General features: G+C 40.1%; 1 protein-coding gene across 1 annotated transcript in view; it reads right to left on the bottom strand.

Annotated features, from left to right (window-relative positions):
• The window catches only part of LOC127425887 (uncharacterized), a 28,915-nt gene extending 28,257 nt beyond the window's left edge, over nucleotides 1-658 (bottom strand). Inside the window, exon 1 of the mRNA XM_051672171.1 lies at nucleotides 556-658. Coding sequence (XP_051528131.1) covers nucleotides 556-658 — 103 coding nt within the window. The remainder of the gene's footprint in view (nucleotides 1-555) is intronic.
• Between the last annotated feature and the right edge of the window lie 20,476 nt (nucleotides 659-21,134).

Genomic DNA, 21,134 nt, shown 5'->3' with positions numbered 1-21,134 from the left:
GTCTGGGCCGCGCTCACACTGAGGCAGCGTTTGTGGATGGTTCGTGTTCTCATTGCGAGAACATGACCATGGCAACGTTGCGGTCGCGGCTTTCCTTCCTCGCCGGGTAAATCCCCGCGGACCTCCCATTACCCAGCACGCTCATTTGCCCCCGTCAAGTTCCGAGACCAGCTCGCCTCACGGCCAGCTTAACATCTCCTCTGGGGCTTGTGAGCAGGATGAGTCCTCGATCGCTGCATCGAAGAGCGCGCTGGCGATGTCAGATGCCGAGGACTTGACTGGGCTGCCACCTTCGGGTGTGCCCGCCCAGTCTGAGTCCAACGCAGAGCTGACCACCATGCTTGCCCAGGCCACCACGAGTGTCAGGTTGGACTGGAACCCTCCACCCTTCCTTGAGCCCTCGCGGCTAGATGATTGGTTCCTGGGTTCGGGGCGCCGCTCACAGCCGTGCCCCCCGGACCCTTTCTTCCTGGAAGTGCACGACGAGCTGACGAGGTCGTGGAGTGCACCTTTTTCTGCCCGAACCCGACTTCCCAGTTCGTCCGCTCTCATTACCCTCGATGGCGGGGTGGCCCATGGGTACGCGGAGATCCCTCAGGTGGATAAGGCTGTTGCGGTGCATCTCTGCCCGCAAAGCGCTGCCACCTGGCGGGATCATCTGGCGCTCCCCTCCAGGGTGCACCCCGGCATTACCAACATTTTCAAAAAAAGAGCGGTTTCCTCACTCCTTGGGTCACACAGTCAGTGTTTACGACCGCAGTTATCATGGCGACCGGACACTGAGCACGTGCCCGACCACACCACACTCACACCCACGGCCAGGCGGTTGTGACGAGTTATGAGGATGGTCAAAAAGTCCCTCCTCCCCTGTCACTGACCCCCCCGATGCCGGGTACATGGAGCAAGGTAAGTGCTTCAAGGGCCCCCTCAGCACAGCCACAAGTTCGAGACGAAGCAAGGCCCCACCCACAGGTACGTTAGACGCGATTGTCCCCTTAGTGCCCCTCGCCCAGAGCTTAGACACGTGGTTAGCACTTTCCAACCCGTCGCGGTGGCTGGCCAGTACCATCCAACTCGGCTACACGATTCAGTTCATCAGGCACCCGCCCTGGTTCAGCAGCGTCCGCTTCACCTCGGTGCAGGGCAAGAATGCCGCCACCCTGCATGTGGAGATCAAGACCCTTCTGCGCAAGGGCACGATAGAGCCTGTCCCTCCAACCGAGATGAGGAAAGGGTTCTACAGCCCTTAATCGTTCCAAAGAAAGGCGGTGGGTTGCGGCCAATCTTGGACCTGCGAGTTTTGAACTGGGCCCTACACAGACTCCCGTTCAAGATGCTGACACAGAAGCACATTTTGGCATGCGTTCGGCATCAAGATTGGTTCGCGGCGGTAGACCTGAAGGATGTGTACTTTGTTTTTGCGGGCAGGAGTCCCCCTACAGCAAGTGTCCAGACACGTCATGGTCACCACAGACGCCTCCAAGTTGGGCTGGGGCACCGTGTGCAATAGGCACACAGCCGCTGGCTCCTGGACAGGACCATGGGTGTGTTGGCACATCAACTGCCTCGAGTTGCTGGCTGTACTGCTCGCCCTGCAGAGGCTATTGCCATTGATCCGGGGCAAGCATGTGTTGGTCCAGTCGGACAACACAGCGACAGTAGCATATATAAATCACCAATGCGGCCTATGCTCTCATCGCATGACGTAACTCGCCTGCCACCTCCTCCTCTGGAGTCAGCAGTGGCTGAGGTCGCAGCAGCCCACTCATATCCCGGGCAGCCTCAACGCCACAGCGGACACGCTGTCATGGCAGGTGATGCTCAGCGGAGAGTGGAGACTCCACCCCCAGGTGGTCCAGCTGATTTGGAGTTGATTTAGCAAAGCACAGGCAGACCTATTCGCTTCCTGGGAATCCTCCCACTGCCTGCTCTGGTATTCCCTGATGGGAGCCCCCCTCAGGACAGATGCGCTGGCACACAGCTGGCCCCAGGGGCTGCACAAATACGCATTCCCCCCAGTGAGCCTACTTGCACAGACCCTGTGCAAGGTCAGGGAGGACGAGGAACAGGTCACCCTTGTGGCACCGTACTGGCCCACTCAGACTTGGTTCTCAGATCTCACGCTCCTCACGACAGCCATTCCCTGGCAGATTCCCCTGAGGAAGGACCTCCTCTCTCATGGACGGGGCACCATCTGGCACCCACGCCCAGACCTCTGGAAGCTCCATGTCTGGCCCTTGGACGGGACGCAGAAGACCTAAGTGGCCTACCACCAGCAGAGGTAGACATGATCACTCAGGCCAGGGCTCACTCTATGAGGCAGCTTTATGCCCTGAAGTGGCATTTGTTTGCGAGTTGGTGTTCTTCCTGAGGTGAAGACCCCCAGAGATGCGCAGTCTGGACAGTGCTTTCTTTCCTGCAGGAGAGGCTGGAGGGGCGGCTGTCCCCCTCCACCCTGAAGGTGTATGTAGCCGCCATAGTGGCACACCATGACACAGTGGATGGTAAGTCCTTAGGGAAGCACAACCTGATCATCAGGCTTCTGAGAGGTGCCCGGAGGCTGAATCCTCCTAGACCACGTCTCTTTCCCTCATGGGATATCTCCATGGTCCTCCTGGGCCTTCGGAGAGCCCCGTTTGAGCTGCTAAAGTCAGTTGAGCTGAAAGCCCTCTCTTTGAAGATGGCCCTCCTGATTGCGCTCACCTCCATCAAGAGGGTTGGGGACCTGCAGGCGTACTCTGTCAGCGATACCTGCCTGGAGTTCGGTCCGGTAGACTCTCATGTGGTCCTGAGACCCCGGCCAGGCTATGTGCCCAAGGTTCCCACGACCCCCTTCAGGGATCAGGTAGTGAGCCTGCAAGCGCTGCCTCGGGAGGAGGCAGACCCAGCCCTGTCGTTACTGTGTCTGGTGCGTGCTTTGCGCATCTACTTGGATTGCACGCAGAGCTTTAGATGCTCTGAGCAGCTCTTTGTCTGCTTCGGTGGACATCAGAAAGGGAACGCTGTCTCCAAACAGAGGCTTTCCCACTGGATCGTGGATGCCATCGCTCTGGCATACCAAGCCCAGGCCGTGCCCGCCTCTTTGGGAATACAAGCACAATCTACAAGGAGTCTGGCATCCTCGTGGGCACTGGACAATGGCGCCACTCTAACAGACATCTGCAGAGCAGTGGGCTGGGCAACACCCAATACCCTTGCGAGATTTTACAATCTCCGGGTTGAGCCGGTTTCATCCCGTGTTTTGTCAGGTATGAACAGGTAAGTTTGGTAATATGGAACAGCTGGCCGGGTGTATCGCTTGCATATAGCGCCTTTCCCCTCCGTGAGGCAAAGACGTGTGCTTCTTTTCCAAAGCGAGTTCACAAATCTGTGAACCCTGGATGTCCTTCCTCCCTAGCCCTGTGGCTCGCGAATTTGGTGGAGGAATTTGCAGCTGGAACCAGTACATGTGCTAATATGCCCTGTACTGTGGTAGGTGCTCCACAGGTGCCGGTTACTCCAGTAACCCCCTGTTATGTATTTTCCACAGTACTGTCTCCCTGTCGGCAGACCCGCATCTCTCTTGGGCAGAGCCCTCTCTGCCCTCGGTCGCTGTGTTGTAGAGCTCCTCCCCTTCAAGGCAGGACCTACCACCGTGCCTCTTCCACATGTGGCTGGTGAGCCCATGTGACGTATTGCCACATGTTACCTCCCCTTCAGGCAGGATGTGGTCTCCGCATGGTCTTTTCCCCCTGAAAGAATAGGAAAGGGAAAGAACACCTTCCCCAATGCGTATAATAGCGTTAGATGGCCCCAGCCGAATCTAATACTCTGTGGAGAGAAACATAGAGAGAAAAGGCCGTGGCTCCTTTTATACCCGTATGTCAGGGGGAGTGGCATGCAAATTCCACTCGCCAATTCTCATTGGCCTTTTCTCAAAGATTAGAGGTGATTTGGGGCTCCCAAGGGCGACCCCTAGTGTCACTACATCGACACAACGTCTCGTTCCCTACATCAGGGAACGGAGGTTACAACAGTAACCGAGACGATCTTATTTGTTCTTTGCTAAGGTGAACTGATATGCATTTTACCAGTTATGATATCAGCATTGAGATGTAGCTAAAACCGACATTAATAAGGTACAAAGGGCTAAAGGAAAATTAGCTTTTTTCTAGACACAAAATGTATTAATATATATATATATATATATAAAATTGATGGTGCAAAATAATTTGTGTGAAAATAAATAATAACATTATTATTATTAGTTTTTAAAAAAGGTGGCGAGGGGGACTTTTACTCCCATACTTAAAGGCCCATTGGGTTTTTATAATTATATTGTGTAGATATAGGAGCATAGGTTAAAGTGCAAAATTGTCAACTAATGCAAATACTTCTGAGACAGCAAGATGCTTATTTGAATAACAAAATAAGAAAATACTTATTTAAAATAACCACTTCAGAAAAGGATTAACCATTTGCTGTTAATTTCAAACACATTTGGAATTTTTAATAACATCTCAGGTATTCTATAAACAAATTCATCTTCATTGTAATTGGATATGTCACATTTTTTTTAACCCCAAATGCTATCCTTTCACTTATTGGACAGTTATTGAAAAACCTTTGAATTAATCACCTTGAACAAACTTTGAATTAATCACCTTGAACAAACTTGAAAATAACAAGTGTTTTGTCTCAAAATAGATAAAACTGAATATACAAAAAGCATATAAAGGCAGCATAAATGTAATCCACATGATTCCAGTGGTTAAATCTATATATTCAGAACTGATATGATAGGTGTGGGTGAGAAACAGATCAATATTTAAGTCCTTTTTTTAACTATAAATCCTCCTCCCTGCCCAGTTGGTGGCGATATGCACGAATAATGTGAATAGCCAAAAACAAAATACAAAAGAATGTGAAAGTGAACGTGGAGATTTATAGGAAAAAAGGACTTCAATATTAATATGATGTTTGTGTTCAGCAAAAGACAGAAATTCATGGCATGAGGGTGAGTATATGATGAGAGAATTTTCATTTTTGGGTGAACTATCCCTTTAACTGAAAAAGAAAAGTTATGGATTTCTTTATTTCATGTATAGCAATGAGAATAATGCCAGACCACAAACACAAATATGCATGTATGTTAATGTCTAATTAAATATTTTCAAATGGATAAAATGTTTCTCTTTTCAGTAACAAATTTCTGTATTTCAAGAGGCATCATTCCTTCTGTTGTTGATCTTGCTTGTTGTAATGTGTCTCTTGACCATCAGAGGACAGTGTCAGAGCATTTTTCCTCCTAAACCTTCAAAAACCAGTGTCCAAAGGGACGTCTAATGTCTCTCATTAACATATGTATAAACAATGACTATAACAATGGATATCTGACACCAACTTTTATGATGTGTTATTAAAGGAATAGTTCACCCAAAAATGAAAATTCTCTCATCATTTACTGACCCTTTTCCCGGATGTGTATGACTTTCTTTCTTCAGCAGAACACAAGTGAATATTTTTAGAAAATATCTCAGCTCTGTAGGTCCATACAATGCAAGTGAATGGGTGCTAAAATTTTGAAGCTCCAGAAATCACATATGTCCACATAAAAGTAATCCATATGACTCCAGTGGTTTAATCAATATCTTCAGAAGCAATATAAAAGTCAATTTTTACAATAAATTCTCCTCCCTGCTCAGTCGATCTCCACTTAACTTTCACTTTCACATTCTTCTTCTTGTTTTTTTGTGATTCACATTCTTCATGCATGCACCCCCTACTGGGAAGGGAGAAGAATTTCTAGCAAAAATGTATTTAAATATTGATCTGTTTCTCACCCACACCTATTATATCGCTTCTGAAGATATTGATTAAACCTCTGGAGTCTTACTGATTACTTTATGCTGACTTTATGAGCTTTTTGGAGCGTCAAAATTTTGGCATCCATTCAGTTGCGTTGTATGGACCTACAGAGCTGAGATATATTATTCTAAAATTCTTCAGTTGTGTTCTGCAGAAGAAAGAAAGTCATTCACATCTGGGATAGCATGAGGGTGGGTAAATGATGAGAGAATTTTAATATTTGGTGAACTATTCCTTTAAAGGAACTTTTTATCAGCAAAAATACAGTAACTTTATTTTTAAGTGTTTTTCCTCATCATCTTTCATTGCGAGGATAACCTTTGGCCTGTCCCCAGCCCTATGTTTCCATATTCTCATTTGGCATTAGCAAATATGCGTATTTTGATTAAAAAAATAAATAACTAAAAAAACAAATAAAAAAAAACAACCTTAATGGAAATAAAAGCTTGTATTTAGTATTTATTCTCTATATGTATATGCTTAAGTGGACATAATATTTAAGACTTAATGTTGTGTCTCCTAGTTATGTGTCAGCCCTGTTACCATCATAACTCCAATGTATTTAAATAATGTACAATTCCATAAAAATAAATAAATAAATAAATAAATAAATAAATACATAAATAATAATAATAATACTAATAATAATACTACTAATAATAATAATAATAAAATAAATACAAAACTTTGCCATAATGACATAATCATCCTCTCAGTATGTGTAATCTACAAGTACAAGTAAGTGCCTCCTCTTTTTTTTTATCACTTTATCTTATATTTTGTTAGGTTAGTCAGGAGGGGCCAATCATAAATTGTCATCCCTGATACCATGATACTGAACTGATAATTAAAAAGTGAATATTTGTAGAAATATCAGCATTAAATTCCCTTTCTAATATATACCTCATAGTGTCATGACCGTGAGCGTAAACTTATGGCTAAAAACTGTAAAACTGTCAACACTGTTACCACAAATCCTGTTACTTTTTTAAAAGCAGAGCATATCCCAACATCTATTAAAAATCTTAAATTTGGTTTGAGATGGCACAGCACATTTGTTTTATCACTTAAAGACATTCTGTGTCTGATAGAATGTTTAAATTCTTTTTTAAAAGTTACTTTAAATATCACCTTTTTGAAATAGAAAAGGCACTGATTTTGCTGAATGGCCCAAAATAGCTTTTTTTTATTGCACTAACATAAATAATATTAATAAATTACTCTTGATAACAGACATTAATTCGATTTTATACATATTTAGGTTATCAGAAAAATCATAAATTCAAGAATAATCAAACACAGTATTACCCCTTAATGAAAGGCCTGTATTTATAGTTTTTCCTAACTGCTTACACACTAAAACTAAATAGCGATGAAAGCCATACTATATCTTCAGTTCACAAAACAAAATCATACTGAGAATTATATAGAGAACCAAGACTTGTGCATAGAGTTTTGCAAAAAGAGTGCACTAGAATGACAAAATGTGTGGAAGCAATAAATAGCTTTGGAGAAACTATTACTAGCTGCAAAACCAAAACTTTTTTACTTTAAATCTTGACATTGCACATCATATATGCTATTCACATCATATCTCTATCAAAATATCTTTGTTTGTGTCCAGCAGAAGAAAGTCATACGAGTTTGAGATGGCATAAGAGTGAGTAAATGTAGAGACTATTTAGCAGTGACGGGCCACTTCTATTAATAAATTGTTACATTTATATAGCACTTTTCTAGACACTCAAATGCTTTACATATTATAAGGGGAATCTCCTCAACCACCACCAGTCTTATTAAAATGAATGAGAGAAATTGGAACAGTCAACGGATGTAGAAAGAAGTCCCGCCTTAAAGGTAAAAGAGCCAAGCACATTTTAGATACAAACATTGCCTGTCAATCAACTGGAGAAGGCGCATGCACGTTAGCTATACAAGCAGTTTTTTAGCATAATCTGAGGTAAAGCATGCATCACATTTTATGATTTCAGTGTTGTCAGATTTTACTGCCGATTTGATATATGTTCTCTGATCGTAATCTTGACCAACATTTTTGGTAATTTCGGGCTTTCCCCATTAAAGTAAATGGGAGCTGCTTTTGTATGCCGCTTGTTTACATAAAAAAATAGCTGATTTGCTAGAAAGACTTTGGTAAATTTTGATAGAATTAGCATTTTTGGGTAAACTGTTCCTTTAAGGTAAATATCAGTAGATGAAATCGATACCTTATGTCCTCATTTCCAGACCTGAAAAAAGTGTCCGGCCCCAGACTTTAAAAATTGGCAAAAAAAATGGCTGGGATTTGTCTTTTTCTTCATATTGATGCACTCTCTACAATATAACTATCATATATTCTGTGTATTTGATAATGCACATCAGTTTACATGTTTACGAGTCCTTATGTGATTATTCTGTCTGAGAACGGCAAAGCGCGTATTCTTTCAAAGTACTTTTATTTACACATTCTCACTCTCTCTCTCTCTCTCTCTCTCTCGCTCGCTCACCTGCTCTCTGCACGTGTGCTGCATGTGTGTGCGCAAAAGATATTGCCGACTGCCTATTAGTGATGGGTAGTTCATAAACGATTCATTAATTTTGAACAAATATTTTATGTGACTCAGAAGAACGAGTAGTCTCAGAGAGTGATTCGTTTATTTTGTGTTGGCCGCGCATGTGCATTGCGCAACCTCGTTTGTTACGTGGAAACTGCATAGGCGCTGTACAGGAAACAGAAATGATTAGTTCACCTCCCGAGTCTTTTGGTCCGAGTCGTTCGTTCTTTTGTCACGTGACAACTGTATACGCTATGCATTGCTCACACAGGAAACAGAAATGATTAGTTCACCTCTCGAGTCTTTTGGACCGAGTCGTTCGTTCTTTTGTCACGTGACAACTGTATACGCTATGCATTGCTCACACAGGAAACTGTAATGATTAGTTCACCTCTCAAGTCTTTCGGTCCATCAGCCGTATACCCTATGCATTGCTCACACAGGAAACAGAAATTATTATTTCACCTCTCGAGTCTTATGGTCCGAGTCGTTCGTTCTTTTGTCATGTGTCAGCCGTACACCCTATGCAGTGACAAAAGAACAAATGACTCCGACAAGAAGATTCCAGAGGTGAACTAATCATTCTGTTTCTCATAATTTGTCCTTGGTTGCATTGATTATAGTCCCAATAAGGAAAAATTGATAAAGTTTACGTTAGTATACGTGTTGGGGGGGATTTGGCTATTGAAAATGTAACATTTTACTTTAATTCTGCTCAAATGAACGAAATTAACAAAATGACTTGAATAAAGATTCGTTCATTTTGCTGAATGAGACTCAAAGATTCAAGTCAGTAAAATGATCCGATCATCCCATCACTACTGCCGATCGCCCAACATGCTCTGTCGCTCTTAGCAAGAAACATCAATAATGTAAGTACACTTTTAAAAGTATGTTCCCTAACTCTTCAAACTATTAAATAGAAAACCTGTTTCATCAGGCTCGTGCTTGTCACGCATTGTCATTTTTAACTGAAAATGCAGACTATATTGAGACAATATCAAATATACTATGTATCAGGGAAATTTAACCCTTGTGCGACCTTCAGGACATGTTTGTCTTTTTCATTTTTGTTTTTTCAATAATTATGTAATAAAAGAATAATAGTGTTAATGCCAACGGCATACATTTTGCCAAAGGTGTGTATTTCAACTTCAGTTCCTATAATACATCAATAATACACTGTGCACACAAAACAGTTACACTCAAGACCTTAAGGACAAAAATGTCCACATTGAAACCCATTAAAACTGCAACTGATCCCAGTGCCATTAAAGCATAAAATCATGAATTCTATGATTCTATGCTTTCATTCCGGAGCCCTGGCTTCAAAATTAAAAAATGTAATATTTTTCACCAGATGGCACCATTTTTCTCAAAAATATAAGTCAGTGAAAGTGGAAAATAATATTAATATATAATATTTTTATGGCAGTTTTTTGACACGGACATTTTTGTCCTCTAAGGTCCTGAGTGTGAGTTTTTTTGCACAAAAAAAATAATGCATCAAAATCAATGTTGTTGCTAATCATTGACATATCCCAGACTGTGATAATCCCAAAAAAAGTTCCCCTTAGCATTTAGTATATGGAAAATAATTCATTTTTTTGGGGATTTTTTTTTTTCATAAAACAACAACAGTGGCATTATATAAACAAACTGGCATTTAAAAGGTTAAAATCCTGAAAATAAATGAATATTTGGTAGTTATGTTCAGAACTGATGTTGGTTAAAAAAATTAACTAATTGAAAGTGAAAAATAACATTAATATATAATATTATTATTATATATTCAGTTTTTTGACATGGACAATTTGTCCTCTAAGGAGCTCTGAGTAACTTTTTTTTATTGACGCACAAGGTTTAAAATAATATGATGGATAAAAATAGACCATGATTGAAATTTTACTTCTCATTTCATCAGATATTTGATCTGCGACCTCTAAGTGAGCTGTAAAGCTGGCACTTAAAGTCAGAATATACAATGAGCAAGAGGACAGGTCAGACCATGTCAGTGGAGAGTGCTTCTCTACACTCAAAAATGAATTTTAAGATATATATTTTTTGAGTGTATTCATATACTATTCATACAAAATATTATGTGACAAGCACAAATGTCAGCCAAAGGAGAGTTTGTAATAATAATAAAAAAAATATCTTTAGGGAAGTACACCTGGGCACAGCAGCAGAACTGAATAGTGTGAACTGAAGTATAAAAAAAGGAACACAGGATCTGTTTCCCTCTGCTGTCTGACCAGAGCTACTTACAGTTACATGTATTCATTTAGCAGACACTTTTATTCAAAGCGACTTACAAAAGAGACATACAACATAGGTGATTCGTTTTCTGGCTTGACCCAGAAAAGGCAAAGTAATGATTCACAATTAATGTGATTTACTTTCTTTATTCCAACAGTTATTTATACCAATCCAATATTTTACACAGGTGAAACAAGGAAGCATAATTTTGAGTACTGAGAAGCACCCTTTGTTTACAGGAACTGACAATGACAGAATTGTAATTTTTGGGTGAACTATTCACCCTTTAAAATAGTGTGTGTGTGTGTGTGTGTGCTCGCACGTGTGTGCATTTTAGATTGTCATCTCTGTTAGCTTTGTTTTGGGTAGTCTCTTTTTGTGACAATTGTGTTACAAACTGACTTTAGCTGTTCTCTTTAGAACTCTGTAGGCCTACTGTTCCACTGTCAAAGGATTTTCACTGTCAAAAGATTTTCCTTTTGCCTGAAATGACCCAGTCTTTCTTTCATAAGGTTGGTGTGGGGTAGTACCCCTTTTTGTGTGGCTGTAGATAACAATTCTTTTCAGTTTTATTCAAGTGTCTGCCTAATCTATAACCACTAAATTATCTTTGGCATAGACCCGGCTGTGCTGTATGCATCTCCATAAAACTCAATAAAGCTCTCATGCATCATTGGTCTCGTCTTTGTCTCTGGCCATCCTACAACAGCTGGTGTCAGAAGTCGGATTTCACAAACAGCCATCGATCCCCATTACGGACCGGAGATATGGCCCCTGGAAGCCTTGATAGATTATAAAATGTTACCGTTGGTAATTTGAAGACCGCGGTCTTAAGGTTAATCAATTATTCTGAAGATGTCTACAAGTCCCGCATTGCCAACCTCCAACGATGAGTCCTGGACATTCCATCCGAAGATCATGTGGACCGAACCAGAAACATCGGGATTGTCCAGCGAGACCGAAGGGCCTGTCTCAAGCTCCTCCTGCGACTATGAAGGGGTGAATAGCCAATTCCCTTTTACTCTTACAAGTTATATCTCATCTTTTCTCATCCTCATTTATTTTTATTATATTAATACATTTTCTATTTTCCTTTTACAATAAGGTGCAAGTAACGTATGTCATCTGTGGGATGACTGAGGGTCTGATTTATATCAGGAATACAATTACAGTGATTATTTATTTAGCCCAGCTACTGGAGGATAATCATTTATATTGTACTGCATTTATTCATAAAAATATATATCTGTTAAAATTATTTAATAATCAGTCAACTATTCTATAACAATTTGATTTTATGTTAATCCAATCATTATTAATTGCATGAGAGAAAGAGAGATTTTAGTTATGATTTTATTATTATCCATGTTTTTATATGGTTCATAAAAGAAACCATGGCATACAATATATCTACCTCATGTAATCATTTGAACTGGAACTTCGAGTTTCTTTATGTGATTTTATTGTCATATTAGGTGACTATGTGCTGCGTTTGGCTTGTGTATGTGTTCTGTTGTTTTTCTCCTGGCTCTGTCCTAATTTTCCACAGATGGAGAGAGGTCATAACATATCGCTATCCCTTGACATCTGCACATAAGTTCTGTAAAACCAATGATTGGAACCTGATTAATGTTATGGCTACCTAATGATTGTTTGCACGAAGGTGGAAACAGACCATGAAACAGACAATATTTGTAAAGTGCTAAGATGTTTGAAGTAAGTGACCTATCAGAATCTCAGAAAGTGTTGTACTGTGACACCTTTAATTCAATTTGCATATGACTATAATTGCTTGTGAAAGTTTTTGAAAGTAGGCTTCTTCTTTTTCTTCTGTATTACTGAACTACTGGATCCCATTGATTTGTGATGTAAATTGGAACTGCAGAGAACAATCAGTAAACTCTCTCTCAATTGATTGCAAGCCTGCGAGTTTTTATTCCTCAATAATCATATTGGGGACCCAACTGTTACCCCAACAACTGGAACAACCTAACCTAGCCGGACTCGTTGAGACCGAGGCCGGAGAAGGCGGATTATGCACCTGGTTTTCCTATGGACAAAATTCCAAGTTCTATACTCCCCCCATCACCCCAAAACCCTTGGACAAGGTCAGGGGCCATGGGTCTCAGACCAGATATCCTGCAGGTTCCCAGTTCGACGATGGGAGACCTAAGTTAGATATTACGAGCGGTCGAAATGGTCCTCGGCACTGCTCACACTCCCGGGGAAGCCGGGAGGAAGGAAATAACCATTACTGGCAGAGAGGCCAGACCAATAGATCTACGGGAGACCAATAAGGGTCTCCAGAATGTAGTACAATGAGGAGGGCGAATGAGTTGCCTTCGGTACAAGAGGAGAGCAAATAAGTCGCCCTCACGCCGGATCATCGACCCCCCCCGGCTAGATCTCTGTCACCCGCACCCAACCCCCTTGTTACCTTGAGCGAACCTAGTTTCTCCACAGTCGTGGGCCGAGATCGTCGAGAATGCTGAAAGATCTTTCTGACCAGGTTTCCATGATACAACAGATTCGAAGTAAAGTACAATGGATGATCGAAGATTATAATCTGCACATTGCACATTGGAGTGAGCTGTTATCAACGTTTGAATCCTCCCGGGCCAGCCAGGTGGATTGGAGGATGGACTGTTGTCGCTCGCTTATAGAGACACGGTATAACACCATTTACATGTCGATTTATATATAAGGTTTATACCTCTGTAACATCTGTAAGTTCAGCAAATATGCAACAGGCAATATTGCAAGGCAAATTGCACACCCTTTAAGTACTCGAAACTGTGTCCACAAGCCAATGAGACTAAAAATGAGCCTCTGCCTAGTGACTGAAAGCCTTTGTTACGGCCACCAAAGCACATAAACAACTGTTCTGACTGACGTCACTGGCTAGTGTGATCAACATGCTTCAGACCTCGTGACCACCTGGGGTGTTCCCAATGAATAAGTTCTGATGTAGCATCGAAGTGAACTACGAAAGGGAAATAAAGTTTTCACTCTGGAACGATTGAGAGTGTCTTCGTTTACATTCTGCAAAAATTTAGCTAATTTTCATTTTTTGTTTGAACTGTTTTTAGCCCCTGAAGGGAAATGCTTCTTACTGTTCCTCACCGTACACAGAAAAATGGAGCTTGATGATGGAAAAGAGGCTTTATGCTGGTCATCAGCTATGCTGGTCTTTTTAGCAGGGATGCTAAACAAAATATAAACTAGGTCATGTCACAATAACTTGCTATCCTCAAGCTAATAAAACATGTAGTATAATATTTCTGCAGTGGACTTCTGCATAAAATTTTTTTGGATTGCTTTTGGGGCCGCATTCAGTCTTAATGAGATGAATCATAACACTGCCTCTATGCTGGGTGACTAGCAATGATTTTTCACTCCATGCACCGTCAGGCTCATTGTGGAGCTTAAAGAGAGTATTTCAGTAGGCCACCCAAGGGAATAAGACTTCAAGAAGGACTTCATCAAATAGTGTACCCACCATACAGTATGCACCCTAATGATCATTCTGAATAAGATCAATATGCCATTAAGTGCTTGTGATGAAATTATAATTTTAAATGTTGATGAGAAGATGGTTTGATCGATCAGTGGGGATCTAAGGTTTAAGAACTGGCAGCTAGTTGTATGAAGTCATTCCCCTACTGTTGTGCAGAGCTACTAAGCAAGACTAAGCAATTTTGCTCCTCTGTCACCCAGATATTTGGCTGGAGTGCACTTAGTCACACCACAGTGCTGTACATTGAATATTGATGTGTGTTAGAAGAAGCACTTTGGCTCAGCTGACATGAGAGACTTGCAAGATCATCTATAAAGTGTTTTATAAGAATAAAGAGAGAAGGGAGACTACTGACTAAGTTTTGCGGTGAGAAATTGAATGAACAGTTTTACATGTAAAGCCATAGAGAGATCGCTCACCCAAAAATTATTTCATTCTCGCATCATTTACTCACCCTCATGTCATCTCAAACTGGTATGACCTTCTTTCGTCTGTGGAACACCAGTAAAGATATTTTGAAGGATGTATGAGGTGTTTTTGTCCATACACTTTAATTCAGTTGGATCCTTGGCATGTTTATGAAGGAAGCTCGTAATGCTTGACACATGCAAAGAGCGTTGTACACAAACAAGACACAGTGTTGCCAGATTTGAGTTTCTCAAGCCCAGGCTATTTTAAAAATGCAGACGCAAGTTAAATGGATCGATTCATAAGTTGAGATTTTTTGGGATACTTTAAAAAAATATAGTGGTTGCCAAAAGGTTGATGGTAAATACTAGAAAACGAAAATGCAAAATGTCCCGTGATGGTCATTAGCTTCACTACAAATAGCAAAGCTATTTGCTTAACTACATTTTTAAGTAGCGAGGTGGTAGCTTTGCTAGTTTCTAAATCAAGTGGCTTTTCAGTAGCAAAACTACAATATTTTATTGATTAGGTAGCAGAGTAGCATTGACAAAAGCTACACCGCTACATCATGCTGTGTACCTGGTGTTTACTGTCACCAGTATTGAATCAGAACTAAAGATGTCAGATTCACAATTGAATCACTCATTTGAGATGGTTCTTTACAAAGTATTGGTCACACGTGATAGCAGAGCTATCGGTTCGAATCATTTGGAGCGGCTTCTCACTCACCAACACGCTAACAGAATAATTAAAAACACAGAAAACAATAGTAGATAATGCTGGTTGCTGTGGATATATATCAAATCAACCTGCAAATGCATCATATTGTTTGCCAGTGATGTGCAACAAGTGTGCAGCTTGTGAAGGACTACTGCAGGTGAAGACATTTTCCAACCAAAAGAGTATCAAAACACTTAGTAGCCAACACGAAAACACATCAAAAAAGTACCATTGCATTAGCATGTTTTTTGGACATGTACTATTACCTGGAAGCACCACGTACTTTAATTACAATGGTATACGTATAGTGTAATCATATAGCGAAGTACCATGGTATTCTTTGAATTCATTGAAGCACCATGTAAATACAATAGTAGGCTATATGAATATAGTAACCATATATCAAATTACCATGTTAGTATCATGGTATTCTTTAAAGTACCTGTAAATACAATGTTATGTGAATATGGTAATCATTTAGCAAAGTACCATGGTAGTATAATGGAATTCTTTGAATTACCTGAAGGCACCATGTAAATAAAACAATATATCAATATGCTAACCATATAAAAGTGTAAAAAGGGGGATACCAAAACTATTGGTCCAATGTCGGATTCCAATAAAATGGCTGAAGGTTTCTGCATTGTTCTGTCTTTTCTGAGCGCTGAAACAAAAACGCTTATTATTAATTTGCACTTTATCAATTGACTTTACAAATTAATTTGATTTGACTCCAATTTAAGTTGAACCTATAATTTAGATTTAAGCTCTAATTGATTTCTGATCATTCTTTTAATTTAATCTTTTTAAGTTATTGATTACTCTGAATCGTCCTAACTTTCATTATCCTATCATTCGGAACCCGATTGTCGCTCAGAGTCATATGCCGGCCGATTAATTACATAGATCTCATGGACACAAAATCGCCAGTTCCGTTCATAGTCAGCGGTTGCAGTGTTTACTAATATCATCAGGTTTGTCCGCCTACTGCTTGCTCATAACCAGATGATTGTTTTATTTAGTCACGTTTCATACAATTTGCTAAGATTGTGATAAGCAGTGACTGGTAGTCTTATGTGGTTTTCTCCTATTCATAAGCTCCAGTAATGATCATTATCCTGGACATAAGTTTGCAGTAAAAAAAGGCATCCCTCGAATCTACCGGTGATAAATGATTTCGGAGGAATACTGAATAATCAAAAAGTAACAATTTATTTGCCAGATAGGATTTAAAACGTAAGTTACAAAATCAATCAAAGCCAATTTCACACATGATCAGAATAAACAAACATTCCTAAAAATAAAAGACAAGTCAAAGAAACATACCTGGCAATAGAAAATGACACGCAGTGATAAGTGTGGGATATCTGACTACAGACTCCCCAAGCTCCTTGCCAACCTTCCTTGAATACCAAACGATTCTATTGTTATTTCGGATGTATTTGTTTGATTTTATTCAGGATTTGGTTTACAATTTAGAGGGTTGTAAGTAGACCTTTGAAATTTGTGATTGAGTAGGTCGTTTGATGTTTACAAAGAATGCACCTAATCTGATGGTTCCTGTGAGAGTCCTGGGAGGGGCATGACCCTGACAGAATACAGTATTTTATAAGTTCTTAAATCTTACTTGTGATTTTACTTGAAAGGGAATGAGACTGTTTTACCAGTTGCACTGAGACCTCTTGAATGATACCAAACATGTATGATAAGAAAACCTTTTACATTACAGAACAGGATAAATCATAACTTAGTTTTGGTGACCCTAAAGTGACCTGAGGTGAGAGAGGGGGCAGATGTGAGTGAGATTTGCATTTTATGGTCCTTAATCAGTAGGGTGTGTTGTCTCAGGTGGAGATGCTCTTCTGTGTGAGAGTTTTATGATGCTGGCTCTCACAGTGCCTTTTGTGTGTAGACATCCTGGTGCCAGCCTTACAAAAGTACCAGGGTAGTACCATGGTATTCTTTTAAGTACTTTAAAGCTCCATGTAAATACAGAATTGTACATAGATGTGGAAAGTGTATATTAAGACGGCTTGTCATCGGACGATGGTACAAGCAGTTGATGTGATATTATTGAACCTGGTGCATAAGTTAATGGTGGCTTGTTCACTATTGCTGTGAAATGCCGAACGCGGCCCTACCTGAGTGTGCACAGTGATACGTGTTCTGGATGGGAGCTTGTAATCGCGATACTGTCAACAGAACCAGCCTCCCAACCCGCGGCCCAAACTGAAACACGCGATGGAGGTGAGCAAGGGCAACGGCTCGAGTCGCTAGAGAAAGCCGATGGACTTTCCAGAACTTATACTAAAGAAAACGCACATCCCCTTACAGTTATATCACATTCATTTTAAAAACATTGTATGATCATCTTTAAATATTTTATTTATTTGTTGTTTTTTGTTTTGTTTTTAATTATCTCCCCTTTTCTTCCCAATTTAGCATGCCCAATTCCCACTACTTACTAGGTCCTTGTGGTAGCGTGGTTACTCACCTCAATCCGGGTGGCGAAGGACAAGTCTCAGTTGCCTCTGCTTCTGAGACAGTCAATCCACGCATCTTATCACGTGGCTCGCTGTGCATGACACCGTGGAGACTCACAGCACGTGGAGGCTCATGCTATTCTCCGCGATCCATGCACAACATACCATGCGCCCAATTGAGAGCGAGAATCACTAATCGCGACCACAAGGATGTTACCCCATGTGACTCTATCCTCCCTAGCAACCGGGCCAATTTGGTTGCTTAGGAGACTTGGCTGGAGTCACTCAGCACACCCTAGATTCGAACTCGTGACTCCAGGGGTGGTAGTCAGCGTCAATACTTGCTGAGCTACCCAGGCCCCCCAATATTCTATTTTTATTAAAATAATTGCTTGGGTATGATCGAGAAAAGGCGGACTCTCGGAATGATGGTCAGCTGATGATACAGAGAAGGCAAGCGAGCACACTTTTGTGGACAAATGATAGTGTTTAAAGTAATGTTGTATATTACTTGCGTGTATTACGAAAATGTCTCTTTCAAATGAAAATGAATATACATATATATTTTCCACACCAACCTGCTGTGTATACCTGTTTATAATGTTGCAAATAAAGTTTGTGCTTTTGTTGTGCTCATCTTCATAAAGATGTTTATTGACTGACAATAGCTATACACACAGTAAACACAAATTGTACACATTCTTAAATCACATTCCTCTTTTACAATTGCTGTCTGGGTTGTCACTGAGAAACTCACAGAGGTAGGGATAAGGACTCAGTCGCGGGCTTTATTGCACAGGTGAATGAAACAGAGAAGAATACAACAGGTGGGTGAATCCAGAAACAGATGTTTTGTAAACAGCAGGTGGGTAATATCCAGATAGGGAAATATAGTGATGTACATATGACAGGAAAACTCACAACAGTCCTTTGAAATTTGCAACAAACGTAAACAACATAGGAGAGTCCAATACGCGGGGGAATAAACGTAGGAAGAGACAACACTAAACTCTGATGAGGGGGACAATAACTAGGAAAGTATTTACACTGGAAGGTCTAGAGGAAACTAGGGGGTCATTAGTCTCCGGGATAACACTGACAAGAACAGACACTGAATGTGTGTGAGAGTGGGGTATAAATAAAGTCCTTGATTAGTCACTGATGAAGTGCAGGTGCGTGTAATCAGAAATCCGGGGAGAGTGAGCGCTGTGTCGGCAGTGAGGGAGAGGCAGCGGAGTGTGGAGTCAGAGAGGGAGTCCGGTGAATCCGAGACATGGGTCTTATGGATTTAACATTTTTAATTTTGAATGAATTTACATTTTAATTGTACCTCAATCGATTATGTTATAGGCAAAATTTAATTGACACAGATGATGGCAATTACCATGTCAAAGATGTTTGAGGTAGCAAAGTCAATGAATGGAAAAAATCATATACTGGCTTGCAAATAGCATCAAAAATTTATTCAGCAACGTTTCGGTCACTCGACCTTCATCAGGCATTTACAAAGAGAGTGCAACAGCACCAAATTTAAAATATGTTATGACCAATCAACACATCTGATGACCATGACATCACAATCAATGACAATCAAAAAAATAGAGAACATCTAGAAAACACCTATAAATACAGAAAAGAGAAACACATCACATATACAGCAGCCCAAATACATATAATAAATTACACCTGTAAGGTAACCCACAACATTATATATATATATACACACACACACACACACACATACAGGGTTGGGAGGGTTACTTTTGAAATGTATTCCACTACAGATTACAGAATACATGCTGTAAAATGTAATTTGTAATGTATTCTGTTAGATTACTCAAGGTCAGTAATGTATTCTAAATACTTTGGAATACTTCTTTAGCACTGGTAGATTTTTTCACTTGTTTTGACTATAAAAACTCTGCCAGTACAGTAAGACAAAACACACTTGTAAAAAATGCATTCTCTGAAAAACCTAAATATCTTATGCAGTGATTTATAAATCAAATTGATTGTTTTAAGGATTTTTAGATATTCTTACAGGAAAACAAAACAAAAATTATCATCAAAGATATGATTTTTACCCTAATATCAAAGGTCTTACTAGAAAAAAATAAATTATGATCCAATGTGAATTTTCTTGATAAATGGTAACATGTGCATGTAAAATGGCTAGAAATAGCATTTTAGCTTAGCTGACAATTTACACAAGGTTTATTTCTATTTCTTCTGCTCCAAACTTACTTCAAACTTACTTCTCTGTCTGCTCGTATGAATGTAACACATCATAGTGTTTCACCGCTGTTCAAATGCACTTTGGATCGCATCATTTATATGTCCAAATGTTTTCCATCTGAAAGGACTAAATATTAAATGAAACAAATGACAATAAAATGCAAAGTAATCTCTTCAGTAATCAAAATACTTTTTGAATGTAACTGTATTCTAATTACCAATGACTTAAATCATAACTGTAGTGGAATACAGTAACTTATATTTTATATTTTAAATACGTAATCCCGTTACATGTATTCCGTTGCTCCCCAACCCTGTATACATATGTACACATATATACATATACACACACATACATATACATGGAAAAAAACTTTATCTATACATACAGTACATCTACAGCATCGCATTAAACAAGGCTTCATCATTAAGTCCCATCGGTGATAAGGTTTGAAGTGTGTAGATCCAATAAATCTCACGTCTCTGTAAAATCAATTCAGTGTTGCCTCATCTTGGTGGCATCATAACTCTCTCGATGCCACAAAAATGCAAAGAGGAGACATCATGATTAAATTCAACAAAATGAGCTGCGACAGAATAATTTAGATCTTTTCTCCTGATCAAACTCTTATGTTCACTAATTCGTTGTTTTAACTGACGTGATGTTTTTCCCACGTATCCAAGACCACAAGGGCAACGAATCAAATACACAACATGGGTAGAGGAACAGGTGATAACAGAGTTTAATGAATACCTTTTACCAGTTCGCAGATGACAAAAAAAGGATGATTTAAAAGTAGCATTGCAATGTGCACAATTACCACATCGATAGTTCCTATTTGGGATCAGACTAAACAGTCTCTGAGATGGTGCAGAAACCTCACTGCGGAATAGGTGTGAACTAAATTATCTTTTAAGTTTTTAGCCTGTTTAAACACTATAAGGGGTGCTGGTAAATGCTAATAAAGCATGTAGCTCTGGATCAGATGTTAGCAAATGCCAGTGTTTTTTGAAAATGGATCATATATGATATGAAAATCGATCCCATTGCTGTCCCACTCAATTGTAAATAAAAATCATCGAAACTAAAATTATTATATTTCAAAACATGTG

This window comes from Myxocyprinus asiaticus, chromosome 35, assembly GCF_019703515.2.
Source record: "Myxocyprinus asiaticus isolate MX2 ecotype Aquarium Trade chromosome 35, UBuf_Myxa_2, whole genome shotgun sequence".
NCBI lineage: Eukaryota > Metazoa > Chordata > Actinopteri > Cypriniformes > Catostomidae > Myxocyprinus > Myxocyprinus asiaticus.
Note: the sequence above shows the minus strand (reverse complement) of the source record. Positions and strands in the feature narration are given on the sequence as shown.